Source organism: Cryptomeria japonica, chromosome 10, assembly GCF_030272615.1.
Source record: "Cryptomeria japonica chromosome 10, Sugi_1.0, whole genome shotgun sequence".
In the NCBI taxonomy this organism is placed as follows: domain Eukaryota; kingdom Viridiplantae; phylum Streptophyta; class Pinopsida; order Cupressales; family Cupressaceae; genus Cryptomeria; species Cryptomeria japonica.
In genome coordinates, this window is record NC_081414.1 from 524,226,741 (window position 1) to 524,252,130 (window position 25,390).

The window sequence follows — 25,390 nt, forward strand, 5'->3', positions numbered from 1 at the left end:
TAATTTTTCATGTGGAAATTAGAAATAAAATATTATATCAAAATAAACATTATAACTATTGATAGGATTCTTATGTGAACTTTTGTGCCCAAAAAATTCTCACACAAACCAACTTTTATAATAATCTAACATAACAATGAATAAAATCTTATATTATTATATATTATGTTTTATAGCTATTAAATAAAAATACAACATTGATAATTATTTTACATATAATGATAATTAAAATATTAAAAATATAATATGTTTAGTATTTATTTATATTCATTATTTAAATATATATATATATATATATATTTTTTATTAAAAATATATTTAAATTATATTTATGATTAGTTATTATTTGAAATTCAATGCACATTATTTAATATAATATAATTTTTACATATAATATTAATTAAAATGTTAAATATATTATTAGATGGCATCGTTGTGGATGGTTGAGTGCTTCTGCAAGTCGTGGCCTGCATGAGGGCTTCGAGATTTTGCATGGTGGTCTCATTGGATGATTTTTGCTGCATGGTAGTGAGTTTGGGTGTGGGTTTGGTGGAGAGTGCGAGGTTGGGTCGATGAAGGATTTAGGGGGCAAGTTTGTGGCTATCGGTCGGGGTTGGGGCTGGTCTTTTTTCCTACATGTGTTTTTCTGAGTGGGTTGTGTTGCATCTCCTTTTTTGATCGGTTGGTGAGTGTGGGTGGTGTCATGGGGTGACATAGGGGATTGTGTTGTTGCAGTGTGTTGTGAGGAATTTCCTTGGATTTTTTGTAGGGTGTGAAGTGTTAGAGTGGTGGGGTGGTCTTTGGCCTATGTTCTTGCTTTGGTGGTGTTCAAAAGGGGTGTTTGGCAGGTGGTGCCCTATGGTGTGGGGCCTTCACAATCAAAATTTCTTTGGGGTTCAGATTTACTAGCTAGGCTTGATGGCAGCATTTTGAGGTGAGGCCTCTGGGGTTTCCCCAGACATGGATTTTCAAGCAGTGTTAGGCTCGAAGTCACATTTTCAAGGTATTAAGACTTTTGATAATAATATTTTTGCTCTAGACTTAGGGTTTGCTGGCTTAGATATGCCCAATGGTTTACGGATTACAAAGATTAATGGTTGTCTAGAGCATTGTAAAGAAAGACCTAAGTTGGTTATTCTTTCAGAGATGATCATTGAAGATGTGCAATACTTTTCAAAGCATTCGTTGTTTTGTCAATTTTTGTGAATGAGGGTTTCTCTATAGTTTATCGAGACTTGGGCTTGACAAACTTGGGTGCCGGAGGGGGAAATGAATATTATGGTGTTGGTGAACAATTACTTCATGGTTACATTTAACTATATGGTTGATCGCAATAGGGTGTTTGAGGGCAGCCTGTACTTTTACAATCAGGTGGGGTTGTTCATTAAGCCTTGGCATGCAAGATTTAACCCTTCTAAGGAGCTTCTGAATCGTGTCGCGGTGTGGGTTCAGCTACCTTGGCTATGAATAGAATGTTGTGGAGAGGATGTCATGCACATGTTTGCTTCATTTCTTGGGAAACCTATTGGGTCTTCGACAAAAACACTAGGGAGAAAGGTAATGACATTTTCCTGCATCTATGTTGAAACCAATCTAAGTAAGCCTTTGCCAGATGCTATAGATATGTGTGTGGGATCTTATTCTTGGGTCTAGTAGCTTGATTATGTGACTATACCCTTTTGTTGTTGTCTATGTCATGAGTATGGTCATTTGCAACATAAATTTCCTAGGTCTAAACCGACTAAGAATTAGGCTTAGCAAGCCCTCCATAACATAGTTGGGGTTGATAAAGGAAAAGCTTCCATGTCTAGAGAGGTTGTGGGTGCAGATGGTTTTGTTCCAGTTAAAAATCAGAATAGGAACCAAGGTCATAAGAGGACTTGGAAGGAGAGAGATGAAGATGATACCTTTAATTGATTTGAAGCTTTGGATGATCTCAGTCAGCAGGAGGTGAATCTGAGAATGCTTCTTTTGGATCAAAGTGAGTTGGGTTTGGCACCTGCTAATGTTAACTTGGACACTACTCAGGCCTAGAAAGAGGTTGGGAGCCAACAAATGGATACGGATCAGCAGATTTTAGCTTAGGAGGGGATCCTCTCTAACGTTGGAGTGAAGATGGCGGATGGGAAAGTTTCTCCTCCAATTCAGAAATCGGGCTTTGCTGGGGTTAAAAGTAACAAGATCTCTCTACATCTGGGTCTTCTTCAGAGGGATATAGAAAAAGGATATGTGGAGAAGATATCTAAGGTTTGTAGAAAGAAGAATTTAGATAAGATCAAATTGATGGGGGAGAATTTAGTTGAGTCAGGGTCAGTAAAGACTTTGGGTTCTCATTTTTCTAATCCCCTCAAATGATTGTTCTCTCATGGAATGTTAGGGGCTTGAACAGTGGCCCTCGACAAAAAGTTATTCGGGAGTTGATAAGGAGTCATTTGCCTAATGTAATTTTCTTGCCAGAAACTAAATTATCTTTGGAAAGTATGGCTGGTTTGATGCCAAAGTTGTGGGGGAGGAGTGGAGGCCTGTGTATCAGGGCTTACGGTTCCTCTAGAGATGTGGCTTGTCTTTGGAACCCCTTTAAGATTCATCCAATATGGTGGGTTTCCTCCAAATCTTCCTTATCTAGGATAGCATCTAGTCTTGAGACGGGGGAATACATCCTTCTTACTAATATTTATGCCCCTACTAGTTTTCATGGTAAGAAGAAATTGTGGTCTCATATCACCTTTGTGAGTAGTTTGTCTCCTTTCCATCCATGGATTATGGCTAGTGATTTTAAAGTTATCTTGGAGTTGTGTGGGAAGAGGGGTGGTATTATGCGGTTGGGGCCTTCTTCCATCCTTCTTCATGATAATATCTTAGCCTAATGGTATGAAAAAAGAATAAGTATCTGGTATATTACTAAGAGGGGGGGTGAATCAGTAAATAGAAAAACTGATACAAACTTCCCAAACTCAAACTCAATCACACAAAGTAAACTTATCAATGAAATACCATTGTCAAGATCAATACTCATAAGAATATCGGTTGACTATTACAACAACTTAATAGTAAACAACATCAAACTTGTAAGCATCCAAATGCTTTATCATATGTTAACATATTTCATTCCTCAATGCTTCCGGTTATCATTCCTTGTTAGAAATAGTTAAATCAAATCAACAATAAGATCATAACCACAAAATATTCACCACATGACACAAGTATATATACGTGGAAAACCCAAATAGGTAAAAACCATGGTGAGATGGGACTCATGAGAAAATATCTAAAATCTTATGAAGTTCGCCCTATTAGGAGCCAAGCCTGTTAAAGCTTTTACAAAAGTCATGTTAAGAATTGATCCTCTTCCCGGTTAAGGGATTGACTACAAATACCTTGTTAGAAGCAAATACCCTACAAGGAGTAACCTCAGTAGAGGATTTGAGAATCCAATCTAATGGACCACCTTGTTAGAGGATTTAATAAGTAACCAAGCTTATTAGAGCTTACCTGGTTAGGGGATTTCAATTCTATTGTAATTGTTAGAAAACAATAGGAGTTTCTTGATCTGCCTGAATAGCACTACATTTGCTTGATCAGATCCATTTAAGCTTCTATCTACCTTTACTCAAACTGCAGACTCATTCTCCGGTTAGGCAGCCACACATTCAACTGATTTCAACCAACTCTTGCTAGCACTAAAACAAAACAACTTCATCGACCTTAAATACAAATCAATTAGGTCGGTAACACAACAAAAACCTAATCCTCCCATCATCAAGATTACAAACAAGTCGGTACAAGTATGACCATTGGATTTCACAACAATCTTTACACATCAATCAAGAAAACCTCAACCGCTCCTTGATTACCGCTTCATCGAGCTCAGTAACTCATCACGCGCTTTACAGATGCAATACACTTTTCTCATTCCCTAGACAAACAAACAAACGCGCCAAAACATTTGAACTTGTATCCATACAATTACCATACGTGTCACCATCATTACTGCTCAACATCAAATCATAAACCAACATAACCAATTCGACAACCTTAATCGGTTAGGGTTTAGCAAAAACAACTGATAGGGTTTACCGGTTACATAACATAGAAGGGTTTAACCTTATACACCAGTTTATCAGTTCAACTCACAAACTTACATACCGGTTTACAATATCCTTCACAAAGTTCTTCCTACCGTTTACAAGACAATATCAACAATAACAACAATATCATTATTGGTTCAATTGACATCAATGACAACATAACATATCATTAATGCAATCTTCATGCAAATGCCAAGAATCTCCCTCTTTAGCATTGATGGCAATACAGATATCAACACCATTGCTTGCTTGTTGTGATTGTGAATAGGAATCCTGGTTTACATTACCAAGTATTCACATGCTCTCTCTGTCTTAAGTTTGTCATCGGTTTTCCTTCTCATAATCACATAATTCTTCTCCCCCTTTGACAACAATACCAAATTGAAAGTAAAACATATAATGCCAAATTTTTACTGTGCATCAATAACATACTGCAACTTGATGCTCTCCCTCTGGAATACATCCACTTCTACATCAACCCTTGTAAAATTTTGCAAGTAATTCAGGGACTGATGCAGTCAACATCATGCTCAACTAACTTCATGAAGAGGGACAACCCCTAACTGACTTCTAAGATACTCAAAAGTAGTCTTAGGTAGAGGTTTGGTAAAAATACCTGCAAGTTGTTCCTTGGTAGAAACATGCTCTAAGATAACATCTTTACTCTAAACTTTTTCCCTCAAGAAATGATACTTCAATTCAATGTGCTTGGTTCATGCGTACAAAAAACGATTCTTAGAAATATTAATGGCACTTGTATTATCACATAAAATCTTTATAGGTTCTGAAATCTTCATTGTAAAACCTTCCAAAATGTGCCTCATCCAAATAGCCTATGTGCAATTCATATAAGCTGCAACATACTCAGCTTCAATAGTAGATTGTGAAGTATAGCTCTTCTTTTTACTACTCCATGAAACAAGCCTTCCTCTAAGAAAAAATGCTCCACCACTTGTGCTTTTCTTGTCATCAACATTTCCTCCCCAATCAGCATCTGTGTATGCCTTCAAATCAAAGTTTCATCCATACAGATACCATAATCCATAGTAATAGTACCTTTCAGGTATCTAAAAATTCTCTTGGTTTCTATCAGGTGTGTTTCCTTAGGATTCTTCTAGAATCTAGCAACTATACCAACTACATGGGCTATGTCTAGTCTACTGTGAACAACATAGTGTAATTTGTCAATCATTGACCTGTATTCCTTCTCATCAACAGACTTAGATTCATCTTCCTTGGAAAACTTACAACCTGTAACCATTGGTGTCCAAACTGGTTTACAATCACTCATGCCAAATGTCTTCAAAACCTCTTTCACGTACTTATATTGTGTAATGAAAATACCATTCTTCATTTGTTGTATCTACAAGCCTATGAAATTTTTTATTTCCCCTACTAAAGACATTTCAAACTCGTTTTTCATTTCCTCGACAAAACTATTGCTCATGACATCATTACCCCCAAATATAATATCATCAACAAATACTTCACTGACCAGTATTTCATCTCCTTCAGACTTGAGATATATGTTACTATCATCACTAGTTCTCAAAAAGCCTATCTTCATTAGATGTGTATGAATCCTTTGATACTATGCTCTAGGTGCTTTCTTTAGTCCATATAAAGCTTTATGCAATCCGCATACCATGTCTTATTCATCAGTCAAAACCATATGGCTGCTCTATGTATACCTCTTCTTCCAATATCCCATTAAAAATGTAGACTTAATATCCATTTGATATACCTTGAACTTCTTATGGGTTGTAAATGCAAGTAAAGTTATGACACCTTCCAGTCTTGCTACTGGTACAAAATGTTTGCCATAAGCTTCTCCTTCTTCTTGCGCATAACCCTTGCAGACTAATCTTGCCTTGTTGTGAATTACAACACCATCTTCATTCAACTTGTTCCTGTATACCTTTTTAGTACCTATAACATTCTTATTTACCGGTCAAGGTACTAGGGTCTAAGTTTTGTTCTTCTCAATTTGATCCAATTCCTCTTACATAGCTTTAACCCAATGATCATCACCGAATGCCTCCTTAGCAGTTCTTGGTTCAATGGTGGAGATCATGCAAGAACTCTCTGATTCTTCTTCTGGTTAGTACTCCAACATCCTTATCTCCAATAATCTGCTCAGTATTGTTATTCAGTCTCACATATCTAGAAATAACATGATCATTACCTTTAGGTTCAGCTTCTTCATTTTCATCATCTTCTTCTAAATTTATCTGTTCCGGTTGGACAAGTGCATCAGAATTCGCTTTGCCGATTTCAAATTTCACAGTTTTTGGTTCCAAAAACAAAATGAAAGGATCTTCATCATTTTTCTCTAAACTGGTTCCTTATGAGACTTTGGAAAATGCATCCACTTGAACATCAACACTCTCAACAATTCTCTGTGTTTGATTGTTGAAACATTTGTAGGCCTTACTCTTGGTGGAATAGCCAAGAAATATACCTTCATCACTTTTAGCCTCAAATTTGCTAATGTAATTACCTCTCTTAATAAAACATTTGCTTCCAAATATCTTAAAATAACTAACATCAGGTGATCTTCCATACCAATATTCATAAGGTGTTTTTTCCTTACCTCTCTTTACCAGAACCCGGTTCATTGTGTAGACAGTTGTGCTAACAGCTTCTCTCCAAAAGGTTTTCACTACACCTCCTTGTATCAACATTGTCCTAGCAGCTTCAACAACTAACCGGTTGTTCCTTTCTGCTATACCATTCTCTTGTGGTGTCCTCGGTGCAAAAAGATTCTATTTGATACCATTCTCTTCACAGTACCTAGTGAATTCCTCAAAAGTAAATTCACCACCTTGATTTATCCTCAAACATTTTATCTTTTTATCACTCTCTTTCTCATCTAAGGCCCTGAATGCCTTGAACTTACCAAAAGCTTCATTCTTATCTTTCAATAATGTGACCCACATCATCCTTGAGCAATCATTAGTGAGAATCATGAAATATCTATCACCTTGAATGCTTTTTGTTCTTATTGGTCCACAAAGATCTGTATGAACCAAATCTAACAAGTGCTCTGCTGAAAAGGATTTCCTTTTAAAAGTTGAAGAAGTCATCTTTCCTAACTGACATTCTTTGTAGAGAGTATTAACCAGTTTATCTAACTGAGGCAAACCTCTCACTGTCTTGGACTTACTCACTTTAACAATGTTATCAAAGTTTATATGACAAAATCTCATATGCCAAAGCCAACTATCATCTATTTTTGCAATAAAACAGTTGCTAACTTTAGAATTAAGATGAAACAGATTACCTTTAGTTTGTTTCTTAGTTGTAATCAATTCACCTTTGTTGTCAAATATTTTGCACATACCAATTTTAAACTCCAATGGGTATCCTTTGTCATTGAGTTGTGCCACACTCAAAAGATTGTTCTTTAGATCTTCAGCCCCATAGACATCATCTGCACTTCTCTTCCCATTAAGAGAAATAACTCTCTTACCTTTAACCATGCAGGTTGAGTCATTGCCAAATCTAACAATACCACCATCAAATTATTTCAAGGAAATAAATTTTCTTTGATCACCAGTCATATGATGTGAACAACCACTATCAATGATCCAATCATCAGAGTTATCCATCCTAGATACTAATGCCTTCTGGTCTGATATCTCTTCCTTAATAGCTACAAACACGATATCTTCACTAGCATCATCATCAGATTCTTCATCAGTGATACCACTATCAATAGCAATAAGACAATCTCTCTTGCCTTTACCCTTATACTTCTTGAATTTGTCTCTCTTGTGTTCATTTTCACCATTAGGACAATTAGCCGCTATGAAACCAATCTTGTTGCATGCAAAACATTTTAAAGGTAGTTTACCTCTATATTTACCAGAGCCTCTAAGCAACCGCTTTGCCAATAATGTTTCAAGCTCCATTAAATTGGCTTCATCATCAACATCTCTGTCAGATCTAGATTCATAACCTTGACTAGTATCTCTACTTTTTATCATAGATGGGTTAGAAACTGAAGCTCTAAATGCAGACTTAGATTTTTGTACACTACCATCATAACCGTTTAGTTCAAAAGAAGTAATCTTGCCAATGATGGATTCAAGAGTTACCTTAGTTTTTTCAATGGACATCAGCTCCTGAATAGTGCAACTCGAATAGCATAGACCGGTAGCAGGGTTCTCAGTACCTTACTGATCACTGTGGCATCTTCCACTTGCCCTCCTGCACTCTTAATTTCACCGACTATCTTGTTTATCCTTTGACCATACTGCTGGATACTCTCACCTTCAGACATTCTCATGTCATCAAACTTTCCTCTTAGACTCCCTTCTTTAGGAATCTTAACATGTTCATCACCACTATAAATCTCTTCAAGATTTTTCCATAATTCATATGCAGTTTCAAAACCATGAACATCTACATATTCAGTATCAAACAGGGAATTGATAATAGCCTCCAATGCTTGATGATTTTCTTGTTGTTCTTTCTTCTGATCATCAGTTAGAGTTCCAGTAGGTGCAATATACTTGGTATCTACATGATCCCAATACTGACTTCCCAGACTCTTGATGTAAATCTTCATTCTGTCGCTCCATATCCTATGGTTTTCTCTGTTGAGATTCAGACCTTCCTTCTTCATCATGATCTAGTAGATCTTTTACTCAAGTTGTTAGGCTTAGATATTAGAGGACCTGAGATGCTCTGATACCAATTTATGGTATGAAGAAAGAATAAGTATTTGGTAGATTACTGAGAGGGGGGGTGGTGAATTAGTAAATAGAAAAACTGATACAAACTTTCCAAAATCAAACTCAATCACACAAAGTAAACTTATCAATGAAATACCATTGTCAAGATCACTACTCATAAGAATATCGGTTGATTGTTATAACAACTTAACAGTAAACAACATCAAACTTGTAAGCATCCAAATTCTTTATCATATGTCAACCTACTTCATTCCTCAATGCTTTCGGTTATCATGCCTTATCAAAAATAGTTAAATCAAATCAACAATAAGATCATAACCACAAAAACATTCACCACATGACACAAGTATTTATACATGGAAAACCCAAATAGGTAAAAAGCATGGTGAGATGGGACTCACAAGAAAATATTTGAACTCTTTTGAAGTTCGCCCTATTAGGAGCCAAGCCTATTAAAGCTATTACAAAACTCTTGTAAAAAACTGATCTTGTTAGGAATCACTTGGTTAAGGGATTGAGTACAAATTCCTTGTTAGAAGCAAATACCTTGTAAGGAGTAACCTCAGTAGAGGATTTGAGAATCCAATCTAATGGACCACCTTGTTAGAGAATTTAATAAGTAACCAAGCTTGTTAGAGCTTACCCGGTTAGGGGATTTCAATTCTGTTGTAATTGTTAGAAAACAACAATAGTTTCTTGATCTGTCTAAATAGCACTACATTTGCTTGATTAGATCCATTTAAGCTTCTATCTGCCTTTACTCAAACTGCAAACTCATTTTTGGATAGGCAACCACACATTTAACTGATTTCAGCCAACTCTTGCCAACATTAAAACAAAACAACTTCATCAACCTTAAATACAAATCAATTAGATTGGTAACACAACAAAAACCTAATCCTCTCGTCATCAAGATTACAAAACAAGTCGGTACAAGTATGGCCGTTGGATTTCATAGCAATCTTTACACATCAATCAAGAAAACCTCAACCGATCCTTGATTACCGCTTCATCAAGCTCAGTAACTCATCACATGCTTTGCATTAGATGCAATACACTTTGTTCATTCCTTAGACAAACAAACAAACATGCTAAAGCATTTGAATTTGTCTTCATACAATGACCATATGTGTCACCATCATTACCGCTCAACATAACCAATTCGACAACCTTAATCGGTTAGGGCTTATCTAAAACAATTGATAAGGTTTACCAGTTACATAACATAGAAGGGTTTAACCTTATACACTAGTTTACCGATTCAACTCACAAACTTACATACCGTTTTACAATACCCTTCATAAAGTTCTTCCTACCGTTTACAAGACAATATCAACAATAACAACATTATCATTACCGGTTCAATTGACATCAATGACAACATAACATATCATTAATGCAATTGTCATGCAAATGCCAACATAGCCTTGAATCTAGTTGACATTAAACCCAGTAATGGCTTATTCACATGGAATAACCAGAGAATAAGGGAGAATTGGATTCTGGAGAGACTAGACTACTTTTTAGTTTTTGGTTTTTGGGTCGGTGGTGAGTGGTCCACTAGCTTTGAAATATTAGATTGGAGAGGATTGCATCACTGGCCCATTAAATTAGTGTCTTCTTCTGCTCGGGTTGCTCAAGCTCCTCCTTTCAAATTCCAGCTTATGTGGCTAAGAGACTCTTCTCTGTAGGAACATGTTGCATATTGGTGGAAGAAAGGGAGGCCAACCTATGGCACTGCTATGTTCACTCTTGCCAAACTACTGCAATTTGTTGAGTTTCAATTTAAAAGGTGGAATCGTCAGTGTTTTGGTAATATTTTTCATGCTAAGGTTGCTGCTCAATTAGAGTTGGATGGAATTACAAGAGAGATAAGGGATAATGGATTATCGAAAGCCTTTCTTAGGGAGCAAGCCAAGGCAGTTAAGGATCTTGAGGAATGGGAGCTTAGGGAGGATATCTACTAGAAACAAAGAGCTCGGATTGATTGGCTTCAAGAAGGGGATAAGAATATTGCTTTCTTCAATTCAGTGAAAGCTAGAAGACATGATAACTCTATCCCTTTTATTGTTAATGATAGAGGTGAGCATTGTTTATCTCTGCAAGAGATTTCTAGGGAATCTATGCAGTAGTTTCAATTCTTATTTAGTGATGGTTCTCAGGGGGAATTTGAAGAGGAAACTCTGGTTCTTTCATGTATTACTTTTGTAGTTAGAAGGGAGATGAATGAGCATCTTTTGGGATATTATCAAATTGGATTTATTGAAGGTGGTGCAAGAGTCCCAGAGGAATAAACAGATGCTTAGGTCTTTGAATGCAACTTTCATTGCACTCATTCCCAAGTGTGATGGGGTTGATCGGTTAAGTCAATTCCACCCTATATCTCTCTGTAATGTTATTTACAAGATAATCTCCTAGTTGATAGCTCACATAATGAAGAAATGGATTGGGAGAATTATTGTTGAGGAACATAGTGGTTTTGTGGAAGATCAACAAATCTTGGATGGAGTGGTCATTGCTACTAAGACCATTCATTCTATGGCTGCTTCCAAAGAAAAAGATATGTTTATCAAGCTTGACATGGAAAAGGCTTATGATAGAGTTTGATGGTCCTTCCTCCAAAAGATTCTTGGGGCCTTTGGTTTTATTGTTGAAAGGATCCAATGGGTCATGAGTTGTGTTTTGTATGTTGGCTTGATGATGATTGTAATGAATTCATCATATGTTATCATTGATGAAACACATACACACACATATGTTCATATTGTCTACCGGTGTGACTTCAAAGTTGTTTATACTACAACCGATATACTAGGGGTTTATATCTAATCGGTACATGGTGACAACTAGTATATACATGGAGACAACCAGTGGCTATACATAACTCGACATCAACATGAGGATCTAGTAGAGATTATCAAAGGAGCATCAAAGGATAAATGGTTTATATGTTTAGCTTCAACTGGTATTGATTGTTCCAATAGGTATTCATTGATTATGTGATGAGTTATCACAAGTTGTGATGAGTTATCCTTACCGACAAGTTTTGGTGGTATTTTTGTGATGAGTTATGATCACTTGACCAGATACACTGCACCTAGGTAATTGCGTTATGATTTCTAGAGGCGAACATGATATCTAAATGTCTATATATCGACATTACAATGAATTATTTTGTATGAGAAAAAAGTGATATGTTATGTGCAAAGGCAGAAGTGTTAAGTCACAAAGTATGTTGGTAAAGAAGTGTTAAGTGTGCAGAAGAGGATCTATACAAGCAAGTTGTGCTACTACTAGATCACACCACTTGTTGTTTTCTAATCACTGCAACAGTCAAATCCCCTTACTGGGTAAGATCTAACAAGCTTCATTATTCACATCCTCTAACTAGGTGATCCATTAGTTTGGATTTAGAAATCCTCGACTGAGGTTACTCCTTACAGGGTATAGCTTTTAACTAAGCTTTGGGATCTTTAATAGGATCCACTCCTAGCAAAGGACTTTGTAGACCCTAACTGGTCAGTTATCTATTATTGTAGATAGTTAACTTGTGAGTCCCATCTCACCATGGTTTTTACCTATTTGGGTTTTCCACGTATAAAGATTTGTGTTATGGTGGATGTTGTTATATCATTTTTAATTGCATGCATATTGTTTAATAAACTTGTTAATTTTATTTACCGGTCAGTGTTTAAAGTAGTACTATTTTTGGTGTCACTGATTCACCCCCCCCCCTCTCAATGCTTTACAAGTCCATCAATTGGTATCAGAGCCTAACTTCTTTAAAACCTAATCGCTTGGAAGGGAACCCTAAAGCTACCATGGGGGATATGAGCTACTTTGAGATGGCTAGAGATATTGAGACTAGTAGGAATGAGCTTGAAACCCTAAGGGTCAAACTAAAAGCTTCTCAATTCAAAAGGAGAGAGATAACTGAACAGCTGTTAGAAATATATGATAATAGTTCTTCAGATGAGGCCAATATTGATGCTTTAGCTGAGGAAGTTGAAAAACTAAATAGTGAAAAGCTAAATCTGAGGAGAGAGCTAGAAGATCTTACTATCCGCATAAGTCAGGAACTGGAAGCCAAGAGAACTTCTGAAGATCTCATCAAGGAAAGAGATCATGAGATTTCCAAGATTAAGCAAGAGAATGCTACTTTACATGATCATTTGAATGCAGAAAGAGAAGAAAAGGAGAACCTATAGCTAGACTTGAGTTAGCATCATCTCTGAGAGAGAACCTGTCAAAACATAATGAAGATCTCACCAGACAGCTCACTGAAGTGAATGGGAAATTGGAAAAGTTCAATAGAAGTTCTACCTTGCTAGAAGAGAAAATTTAATCACAAAGGATGAATGGTGATACATCTGGACTTGGTTTTCACACATCTGAAAAAGGTGAATCCTCTGGTACCAAGAGCAACACTCTTAAGAACAAATTTGCTCCAAAGGTCAAAAATTCTACCGGTAAGAAGGTATGTAAACCTGTTTGTTTTGTTTGCCATAAACCTAGTCACACTACAAATGTTTGTAGAGACAAACCCAATAGAAATGAAAGCTACAATACTAATGCTAGCTATGTGTCCAAGAAATTTGAAGGTCATTGCTTCACATGTAAAATGTATGGACATAGATTAGTTGAATGTAGATATGGAGCAAATAATCCAGTATCGCATATGCATCCTAGACCAAATGGCAACACGATGAGAAATTTTGACAACGGGGTCAAAATGAATTGGAAAAGACCCTACGGCAACCAGTTTAGTCCATTTGAGATGGAAAAGGTAACAAATGTCATTTGCACCATCTATAACAACTTTGGTCATGTGGCTATGAATCGCAAAAGAAGAACTGGGAGAGGTAATGCATGACCTTGGAGATCATTCGGTATGGCCTTCTATCACTGTCATAAACTAGGACACATGGCAAATTTATGTAGATCCAGAAAGAGCAAACCGGTCAATCCTTCTAAAGATCAGAAAGGAAAGCAGAAAGTTAATGTTGAAGAAACTAGAGAAGAAATGATTAAAATATGGAAGAAGAAGAGTGATGACTCACCTAGAGAAGAAACTAATCCTTCACCAAGTGTGGAGAATCCTCCACTAGTGAATTAAGCCTTTTCAATATGGCTAAGGGGAGCATAATGGTAAATCAACCTCTGGATCCCTTGAAATGAATGAGTGGTAAAAGAAATTGAATGCATAGAATTTTGATATCTCTTTGTCAATCGCTTATCAACCGGTTTTACATCTATGTATCTTTAAGCGGTGTAGTTAGGGTTTGTAACCTTAACGGGTGAGCATTTAATGTAGTAGGTAAAAAGGATAAAAGTGAGTTTTCACTTTGTTATTTTTACCCTAAAGCATACAAGAAAGAATTGTTGATCGCCTACAGAGCTAAGAAAGGATTGTTATCTGATTTTAGTCAAAGTTGCATTGTGATTTGAGTAATCAAGTTGATTTGAAGGTTGTTGAAGACTGAACTAGTGTGCTCTTGAGCATTCAACCGGTAAATGAGGCAGTGTGTGTGAAATAAGGTATTTCTTTGAAAAATCCTGCTTCAAATCTAGTTTATCTAGAATGGCATTGTCTTCTAAAATAGTAGAGAAATTGATGATTACATCTAAACTGATGGAAGTTGTAAAGGAAAAACAAATTGTGTCTTATAATGCTTTATCACAAGTTCCTAGTGGTGTTATAGTGAAAGGAGATTTGTCCAGCTACATTAATTGAAAGATTGAGGATTTAGGATCATTGTCGATATATTATCAGTTAAAATCCCTTTGCGATGAAAATAGAAAGATTCAAATAGAATATATTAGGGTTTATGAAAAGGTTTCTATAACGTAGCTTACTTTCTTGAAGATTTTGAAGAAGAACATATCCGAATTATTTTGAGTCAATTTCATGGGGAAAACATGTATTTGGAAAGGACTCATACTATAACTAAGGAAGCTATTCAAGTTGTAACTAGTTTTTACTCAACTAATGAAGTACCCAAGTTGAGGCGTATTTCAAAAGAGACAATAAACACTCTAACCGGATCAACATCTGATGGGCGTGCTTTTTCTGTCAATAATATTAGGGACCCAATGATAAAGTCGGTAGCTATGGTTATAGGCTACTGGGTATACTATTCTAGCAGATTAAATAGTGTTCCATCAGCAGCGATGCATATTTCTTACAGGATGATAGATGAAAATGCTAAGTTTGACCTATGTGAGGCCATAAGGAGCCAATTATTGCTAAACCTTCAGTCTATCAAGAAGGATACCAGTCTAAAGTTTAAATTTGGACAGTTATTGATCGGTCTATTCTTTTATTTCCAGAATTTGCTACCAGGAATAGGTGAACTTGAATGGTCTAAGGATCTATCGATATCTACCCAGATTAAGAACAATATCAAGGTTGTGAAGAACACCTTCTCTACTGCAATGAACAAATACTTCAATGAATTGCAGAATACTATTAGCATGAGAGTAAGATTTCCTGAGGATGTGGTAAAACACTTTGCTAAGGACATTGTTTTCATAGTTACCACTGATTTCTGTTTGATGGAGGCAATTGAGCCTAGAGAAGAAGAAATGGAAGATATGAGTTATGAGGTCAACTATGACTTATTGATTGGTTATGCTAATAACCTATTGGCATCTCCAAAGGATTAAAAAAAGGCAAAATTGGAAACAGTTGAAGTTTAGACTACACAAGATGAAACTAGTATTGTTCCTACCATAAGTGGTAAAGGTAAGAAGAAGAAGGCTGAGCAAGCACTTCCAGTGATGAAAATTACAAGAGTGACACAAAGTGTCCAAACCAAAAAGGAACCGAAACCTAAAGTATATGAAAAGAAGGAGAGTGCATCAAAGAAAAGAGGTTGGAAACTAATTCTCCAAGAAGAATCTGAAGGTACTGATACTAAGAAAGAACCCAAGAAGATGAAAGCAACTGGTAAAATAGCCAAACCAGTGAAGGAAGTGTTGAAGGCAACTATGCCTTTTGATATCTCAACTTACAAGCTTGAGACTATCTTTGAAAGAACAGTAAAGACATTAGGAAGAAACAAATTTGATAATGTCAAGGAACTTTTTGATTCTTTTAGTGAAGATGAAAAGGAGCAAATTATTCAACAGGTAATCAATTATTTGTGCCATTATAATAGATTACCTCATGATCTTGAAAAGGATATCTCTAATTCCTTCTATACTATTCTTTTGAATAAATGGGAGGAAGCAATACAAAAGGAAAAATAAATTATAGATGATGTATTTGTACAATATTCTACTAAATTGTCCAACGATGAACTAAGTGTGTTGGTTGATAAGTACAAAGTTCATTTTGCTTACAAAACAAGAAGATTGAAGCTAATTAGTGGAAAGAGGCAAACTGTTGAGACTGAGACTCATCAGATAGCCTGTAACATCATGGAAGAGCTTATACATTCTTCTAAGGATGAACAAGATGTGGTTGATCAACCTGAAATGGATGGAGAAGAAATTGTGCAAGCTGATGGTGTCTAGCCTATCAAGAATAAGGATGACACTATTATCCAACTTGTGGATGATATTTAGGATACAATTGATCTATCTAGAAACATTATTTTACCAGATATGCAACCAACTGAAATCACTGACTTACAAGTTACTTTAGTTGAGAAACCGACAACTCAACCAGAAGAGGATATTCCACCAGCAAAGGAACAACTTGAGAAACTCCGATCCCCGCCGGTTTCACAGAACATTCAAAAGGAATCTAATGAAAAGGTTGATACGCATATCACTGAACAGGCAATGAAGAAAGGACAAGAGAGAGAAATTGTTAAGGTAACATCTTCTAAACCGGTAAAAACATTAGTCATGCAATAGACTGATGAAGATGATGATGATTCATTAGGTATCTCAGGGCCTATAATTGTTGATAATATTAGTACATTTGAAATGATGAAGATTGAAACTATCATGCAATATAGAGCACACAAGAAGAGACTTAAAGAACAAAGAATGGAAGCTGACACCATTCCAAATGTTGTAGATATTCTATCAAGTCTACAACCAGAAACTGCTACAGGGCATCTGACAACCCCTATTAGAAAACTTGTTCAATTGGTTGATGATGCATCAAACCAAATTAAGTCACTTGAAGAAGCAACACAAACCTATGCTGAGAAGAGTTACAGGAAGAAGCATGGAGAGAAACTTATGAAATAGATTGATACAGGAAAAATTTCTCTATCTCTTAATAAAGATTTATTAAGACAAGCTATTGAAACAGGAGCAAGATATCTTGCATCTACTTCTATTGTTTCATTCTTTTATTTTGATATCAATAAAAGGCGAACTAAAACAAAGCAAGAGCTAGAAAAGATATGCAATGCATATGTACCACTTCAAGATTCTATTTTTTCTTTTAGCAAATATGTGGATGATCTGCACAACATGTTAGATACCTATGATCTTGAGAAAGCAAAAAGACTCTAGTCACTAAAGGAATTGAAGAGTCTACTCACATCCCAAGTGGACATACTACAAAGAGCCTACAAGTATGCAAAAGCTATTTTAGCTACTTCAGAAACCTGTACACTTGATTCCATGGCAGAGTTCCATACACAGATTATTTCTACACTTGAGTACACTGAGAACATGTTGGAGACATGGGAACATGCCTTATCTTAGTTGAAGAGGAACTTTAAGGCTATTTTCATGAGGCTTGTGAATGCATGAATCTTGCTTCGGTTTTTCAAGTTTTTGTAGATGTAAAACATTTTGCTACAAACTTTTCTATATATGTGTGTGTGTGTGTGTATTTTTCTTTTCAATTTAGCATTGTTGTCAAAGGGGGAGTAGAAATATGTATGCTTGTTTTTGAAATTTTTTGTATAATGTATATAGTAAGGGGGAGTATGTATATAATTTTTTTTTGTAAGCACACTTAGTGGTATTACTGTAAAATTTTCTAAGTGTTGCCATCAATGCCAATGGAGGAGATTGTTGGCTTGATGATTATTGTAATGAATTCATCATATGTTGTCATTGATGAAACACATACACACACATATGTTCATATTGTCTACCGGTGTGACTTCAAAGTTGTTTATACTACAATCGGTATACTAGAGGTTTATATCTAACCGGTACATGGTGACAATCGGTATATACATGAAGACAACCAGTGGTTATACATAACTCAGCATCAACATAAGGATCCAACGGAGATTATCAAAGGAGAATCAAAGGATAAATGGTTTATATGTTTAACTCCAACCGATAATGATTGTTCCAATCGGTATTCATTGATTATGTGATGAGTTATCACAAGTCATGATGAGTTATCCTTACCGACAAGTTTTGGCGGTATTTTTGTGATGAGTTGTGATCACTTGACTAGATACACTGCACCTAGGTAATTTTATTATGATTTCTAGAGGCCAACATGAAATCTAAATGTCTGTATATTGACATCATAATGAATTATTTTGTATGAGCGAAAAGTGATATGTTATGTGCGAAGGTAGAAGTGTTAAGTCACAGAGTATGTTGGTAAAGAAGTGTTAAGTGCGCAGAAGAGGATCTATACAAGCAAGTTGTGCTACTACTAGATCACACCACCTGTTGTTTTCTAATCACTGCAATAGTCAAATCGCCTAACCGGGTAAGCTCTAACAAGCTTCATTGTTCAAATCCTCTAACCAGGTGATCCATTAGTTTGGATTTAGAAATCCTCCACCAAGGTTACTCCTTACAAGGTACTACCTTTTACAGGGTATAGCTTTTAACTAAGCTTTGGGATCTTTAACAAGATTTGCACCTAGCAGAGCACTTTGTAGACCCTAACCGGTTAGTTATCTATTACTACAGATAGATAACTTGTGAGTCCCATCTCACCGTGGTTTTTACCTATTTGGGCTTTCCACGTATAAACACTTGTGTTATGGTGGATGTTTTACTTATTGTGGATGTTGTTATATCATTTTTAATTGCATGCATATTGTTTAACAAACTTGTTAAGTTTATCTATCGGTCAGTGTTTAAAGTAGTACAATTTTTGGTGTCATTGATTCACCCCCCCTCTCAATGCTTTACAAGTCCATCATCGTATACCTCTTTCTCTGTGCTAATCAATGGAGATCATATTGAACTGTATGGTGCTCCAGAGGTCTTCGAAAAGGGGACCCTTTTTCCCAATATTTATTTGTCCTTCTAGTAGAGGGTTTGGGGAGATTGGTTAAGTATAATGTGGGGATGGGTACTATTCACGAATGGAGTTGGAGTAATGATATTCCTCCTTAGTCTCATTTGCATTTTGTGGATGATACGATGCTGATGGGACTGGCCAAGATTAGAGAAGCCACAAATTTGCATAAAGTCTTGGACGTCTATCTTGCTGCTTCTGGTCAACTGATCAACAAAGATAAATCTTCCATCTTCTTCTTCAACACACCAGGACCTATTAAGTTGAGGATAGCTCATATTTTGAGATCTCGGGTTGGTTCTCTTCCTTTGAATTACCTGGGTATTCCTATCTCTGTTGGTAATCTTCCTAGGGACTCTTGGCAGCGTATTCTAGATAAATTTTGTATGAAGGTTGAGCATTGGACGCACAGATGGTTATCCTTTGTTGGGTGGGTTCAACTGATCAAGTTGGTGGTTTACACCCTCCCGATGTATAGGTGTATGCTCCAAGTGGCCCCAGCTTGGTTTGTGAAGGAATTGGATTTGATGGCAAGGCAATTCTTATAGACATGTAGCTTTTCTTCCTCAAAATGGTGTCTTGTCAAGTGGGATGTGGTGTGTAGCCTGAAACAGTTGGGTGGGCTCGGCTTAAGGAAATCTACTTTATTTGGGGTGGCTTCGGCTACTAATTTGTACTGAAGGTGGTGTGTGGAACAGGATCGGAGCTAGGATAAGATTTTTTCCTACAAGTATATACAAAGTATTCTGAAGGAGGAAATCCCTAGATACCCACTTGATGGTAAAGGTTCTACAATTTGGAGCACTCTTGAGAAAGGGGTTGCATTGATAAAGGAAGGTCTATTTTTGATCTGTAAGCGAGGGGAAGAAGCACTCTTTTGGTCAGATTCTTGGGATAGTTTCCCTCCCATTATTAAGTAATATCCTAATTTAGTGAATCTATGTTAGAGGTTTCTTGAGGCAAGATGGTCTAGGGTGAGCGACTTTAAATCGCTTTATCTGTGTGGGCAATTGGAGATGGTGTGGTGGAAGGTACCTGCTGAATGGCTAGCAATTGGTATGGAGGAGGACTACGCTGAGCTTCATAGAATTTTGGCTAGTAGGCATTGTAGCTCCCTCAAGGATAGTGATAGAATTGCTTGGTTTTTGAAACCTAAGGGCATTTTTACCGTTTCTAGTGGTTACCAGGAGCTGTTGTCCCATAGATTGGAAGGAAGGGGGTTCACTAGTGGAAATATGTTTGGAACAAATTCTCAGGGCCGAAGTGTAACTTCTTTGTTTGGACCTTGGCTTTGAATAGATATCTGGTCTAGGACAATATTCGTAAGTGTGGGTTTCAAGGTCCTTCCATCTATGTTTTGTGTGGCAATGGGGAGGAGGAATCTTCACATTCATTCTTCAAATGCCCCTTCTTGATGCAGATTTAGCATTACTAGTTGGGGTGTGGAAGCACCCTTGTGTTCATGCGGCTTCTCTGGTGGAGTTTTCGAGTAGCATGGGTAAGCCTCCTACTTTGTCCTCTTTTCTCCAGATTGTGTGGCACATTGGGCCTATTTTCATTCTTTGGCAGATTTCGTTAGAGAGGAACCATAGGATCTTTCGGGAAGACAGGTTGATGGTTCAGCAAGTGTGGTATAGAATTGTAGGATGATTCAAGAGATGCTTGAAGCTAAATGTGAGGTGAATTATCCTCATGATAGATGAGAGGTTGAAATTGTGAGTTGGTTGGATTTGCAAGAGTTGTCTCCTATCACTGCTAATGTCAGGAGAGGTAGACATGCTCTGAAGAAGGTTCAAAGGGTGTGAAGGTGACTCCCACCCCAAGTTGATTTCATAAAGATCAACACAGATGGCTCCTCTCGGGGTAATCCAGGTCCTGCTGGGATTTGAGGTTTTGGTAGGGACCATATGGGTGATGTGGTTTTCTTCTCTTCAGTGCATAAAGGGCGGTAGGCTAATAATTATATGGAGGGATTGGCTATTCTCTATGCCCTAGAGAGGGTGTATGCATTGGGATGGCGTAAGGCTATCTGCGAATCAGACTCGAAGATTGTTATTAATTTGTTGATTGAGCAGAAGGTTGTTGGGATTAATTGGCAGCTGGCAGGGGTTGTCCACCAGATTTTGTAGATTAGTGCCTTGATGGAGAAGGTGTCTTTTATCCACATTCCTCGTGAGTGGAATAGAATGGCTAACTATTTGGCTAAGTGGGCTTCGAAAAATGTTGGTGACTAGAAAGTTGAGGGTTGGGGGCATCTTTCCCTTGATTACTATCAGGACTTGCAGAGGATCTTTGTTGAGGATATGGATAGTCATGAAGATGGATGATGGCTTTATTTGCTTGTATTTCTCTCCTGGAGCCTTCTGTCTATGGATTTCTTCTATAAAACTTATTTCTCATTAGTAATAAGTTTTTACCTCTTATATTCAAAAATGTTAAAGTATATTATATGTTTAGTATTTATTTATATTTGTTATTTAAATATATATATGTATATATTATATATTCGTTATTTATATAAATATATTTATATTTGTTATTTAAATATATATACAATTTACTAAAAATATATAGTTAAGTTATATTTATTATTATACATTATATGGAATAGCCTTACACATAATTACTTTATCATTTCACTTGTCCTTCGGAGGAGAATGGGTGTCATTTATTATTGCTTATACATGCTTGACAAGGCAATTTAAATCTCATGGTACTAAATAAATATATTTCTTTGCAAATAGCAATAAATAATTAATAATTACAATATCATACTTTTCCATAAAGTACAACAAGTATAGTCTACTATATTTAGTGAGAGGAAGTAACACTAACAAAAATTGACTGTAGAGTTTTCTCTCTCTTTATCTTCACATATCTCTCTCTCTCCCTCCTCTCTCTCAATCTCTTCCCATTTCTCTTTCCCTCTCTCTATCTCACTATCTATATCTCTCTCTCCCTCTTCCTCTATATCTATCTATCTACCTATCTCCCTCTATCTTCCTCTCTTCCCTCTATTCTAGACATGTCTCCCCTTCTCTATCTCCCACTCTCCCTTGCTCAACCTCTATATCTATATCTCTATGTCTCTTTATCTCTATCCCTCCATATTTCTATCACAAGTTCCAAACAAACTATAAATTCAAATTATTAATCAGCTTAATATTATTCAATTTAGATTAATAATTAGTTTAATATTAATATTATTGATTTTTTTTATACTTTTAACAATGATTTTAGCTAGTACATTCTCACTTCCAAATTATGCACTTTACTAATACCACCTAATATCATAACACTATTAATAAGAACTTGACTTAACGTCCCTTATTTCTATATTATATATGTCATGATTTGTCTCAAATATAACTATAATGAATGGTTCAAATATAATTGTAATCAATGGCAAAATCATTATAGTGGATTATAGTGGATCATTATAATAGATTTATAAAATGTGCTGCCAAATAAAACAAAATCTTCTACAATGTAGCTATAGTCCCACTTGAGTGATTACACATAGTATTGACCACGACCCTGAAATATAAATCTCCGTAGATAATTCAGACATGACCTAGTCAAACAGAAATGGAATAAGCGGTGGGCTCATTTTTCCATGGGTGGAATGACCAGAGGTGCCATGGCGGTTCCCATCTCGTGCTCTTGTTTTTGCAGGTTCTTCTTCCAACCTGCAACAAGCCAAAAGAAAAGAAAAAAATCAACTCCAAACCCAGGTAAACAACAACAATTATAATAATTAAGATCTGGTCATATAAATGCATCACCGAGAGCAGGATCATATCCCCTATGTTTGAGCTCTTTATATTCCTGGCACAGCGCGCATGGCTCGCAGAAATAATGGAGCAGACAATCAGTGCACGGGATCTCAGCCAGGTTGAATTTGGCCCGCATCTTTGTTCGGTACCTACATGAATAGCACGAAGCAAACCCCGGAACACAAATCACACCATACACCCCAAAGCACGCATACCACGTTACACAGAGCAGCCCATACATCACTCCACTCACACCGTATTCTGCATCAAATTCCACCCTTCAGCCTTTCCATTCAATGTAATAACATCCAATAAACATAAATTCGCACTCTAATTTATTTATCCAAATCTTACTCTCCGAACCCTCGTCCACTATTTCTGCAATTCTCCCGAAAGTGATGCAGGGGAAAAAGAATATGAGCAAACCTGCACTCACACAAGATTTCCATTGTTATTAGTAGCATGAGCATATATATTTAATGGGAGAGGAGACTAAAGGAGGAGAATAAAGAGTAAAATACATAGGGATGGATCTTCGGTCCAGGCGCAAAGGCGAGAAGACCACTCTGTGGGACGCAACGGGTTGCCCTGTTGAGGAGGAGGAGAGGGATAAGGCGGCAGCGACGGCGGCGGCGGCGGCACAAATTGTAGCTGAGCGTCAGAATTTTGAGGTGGCGGTGGCTGCACATATTGCAGGTGAGGGTGAGCGTGGGGATTTTGAGGGGGATAGCCTTCAAATTCTTTCTCTGCCTCCTTTGGAGTACTCATCTTTCTCATCTTCTGTGAACTCACCGAATGCCAGGGCACGTATATAGCGAGCTACCTTCGGGGGATCGACGGCTTCCGACATTTTCTACCGATAGAATTAATCCCCCGCGTTCATTCTCAACTGTAATAATTTCGAACAGTGATGTGACTAGATGAAATGCAAGTGACAAAATCAATTCTTGGCTTTCCACGTGGCTTTCGTGGGTTCAAACCACGTGAAGACCGAATCAGCTCCCTTGCAAGTTGCAAGTTGCAAGTGTTCGCGCAACATTATCCGCTTGCGACAATAAATATACAATTAATTACTAAATATTATTATTTGTCCTTAGAGGAGTAACTTTTGTGATGGTATTTTTTTAATTAATTAATATTACTGGTTTTTTTCAATCAGTCAAAAAAATAAAAAAAATTAATAAAGTCAAAACAATATATGTAAACAAAAAATATTTTTTTTATAATATAAAATATAAGTATCTTAAATATATCAAATAGTTATTATTAATGTTATGGTAATTAATAAGAAATTACAATACATTATTTAAAAATTATATTACTTACTATTATCTCTTATTTGTTATGATTAAGTACCTAAAATATTTATAATATAATTGTGACCCTACCATACAATCATGTGTCCTTCTATGAGTCATAACACAAAATCTCGCATGCAAACAATTTAATTATTACATCGAAAGGTGTAACCCTACAATGGCACCCACCCAAGTCTTATCTGTGTAAGAAAAAATAATTGCTGATCCGTACCAGTTCAGATAGACCAGACAACCTACCCTAGTGGATCCAAAAGTTTGTCGAAAAGTTTTTGGGAAGTCCTTGAAATTTTTCTAAGCAATTGCCCAAAAACCGACAAGGTAGGGCTAATTGGGGCTCTAGGGCTACTAGGCCTAGAAAATAGGAAAAAGAGGGAGCGATGGGAAAATGGTGAGAAGCCAATTGAAGAACCACTTGAATGGAGTTTTAATACCTATAATACACCCCCTAAAACCCCTACAAGTATAAATTGGAGGTTTGAACAATCTAAAGGTTGGGTTTACTCTTGTGAATTCTAGCCATGCTTGATAACAACTATAGCAAACAACATGATAGTGAGCACTCCAAGAGATTTTGATTGTTTGACTTGTTAATGGGCAAGTGAAGAGTGATGGAAGCCCACTAAAACGTCCTTTACCTACCTTTTGAGCAAGGTGTAACTCTCTTGTGAGGATATCTCTCCATCACTTTTGGTAGAATTTCATCAAATATGTGTGTATGTATATATGTTGTATATGTAAAAAGAAAAAAATATATTAAAAATGATGAAATTAAAAATTATAAAAGAAAGAAAAAAGAAACTTTCTAGACATTCATTCTATTTTTAAATTTTTATGTTCAAAAATCCCTTTCCTTTCTTTTCGAAAAAAAAATATTAAAAAAGAAAGAATAAAATGGATTGATATTAGATTTGAATTACTAATGCTTGGAGTAGGGATGCTAGGGATGGATCTGTAACTACCTTGGTGTGTGTGAGAGAGGAGGATTTTCCTCTTTGTATGAGCTTGAGAGAAGGTGTTTTCCCTTAATATATAGTTTGAATTTGAAATGAAATAGATGTGCCTACATTAAGTGGAGCCATATGGCATAATTCTAAAAAAGTGGGGGTCTAGTTTGAAAATGGTAGTTTAATTTTTTATTGTTTTCTAAAAAAATAAAACTTACATTTAGAGGCCAAGTTAACAAATTTTTTTTTAAATTATATTTTTCAAATTTAGAAGAGTTGAAATGAAAACTTTTTTTTTTTTTTTTGCATATTTGGAGCAATAAGGTACTCTTGAATTTTTTAAATTTTATTATTATTTTGAAGATAAAAATGTATAA

At 36.3% G+C, this 25,390-nt stretch overlaps 1 protein-coding gene across 1 annotated transcript; it reads right to left on the reverse strand.

The window, feature by feature from the left end:
* Window positions 1–22,391: 22,391 nt before the first annotated feature.
* On the reverse strand, window positions 22,392–23,619 carry LOC131060812 (protein PLANT CADMIUM RESISTANCE 7). The gene is made up of 4 exons (XM_057994229.2): window positions 23,272–23,619; window positions 23,105–23,176; window positions 22,760–23,011; window positions 22,392–22,663 (listed from the first exon to the last, which is right to left on the reverse strand). Exons 1-4 carry the CDS (start codon window positions 23,525–23,527, stop codon window positions 22,581–22,583), a joined length of 663 nt encoding a protein of 220 aa, XP_057850212.2. The 5' UTR covers window positions 23,528–23,619; the 3' UTR covers window positions 22,392–22,580.
* Between the last annotated feature and the right edge of the window lie 1,771 nt (window positions 23,620–25,390).

What these genes read in the sequence shown, in the direction of transcription:
- LOC131060812 (XM_057994229.2), bottom strand. Translation starts at nt 23,527, where the DNA reads ATGAGAAAGATGAGTACTCCAAAGGAGGCAGAGAAAGAATTTGAAGGC. An exon ending in AGTGGACGAGGGTTCGGAGA is followed by an intron (nt 23,012 to 23,104) that starts GTAAGATTTGGA and finishes AATTTGATGCAG; the next exon opens with AATACGGTGTGAGTGGAGTG. An exon ending in GGGATATGATCCTGCTCTCG is followed by an intron (nt 22,664 to 22,759) that starts GTGATGCATTTA and finishes GGCTTGTTGCAG; the next exon opens with GTTGGAAGAAGAACCTGCAA.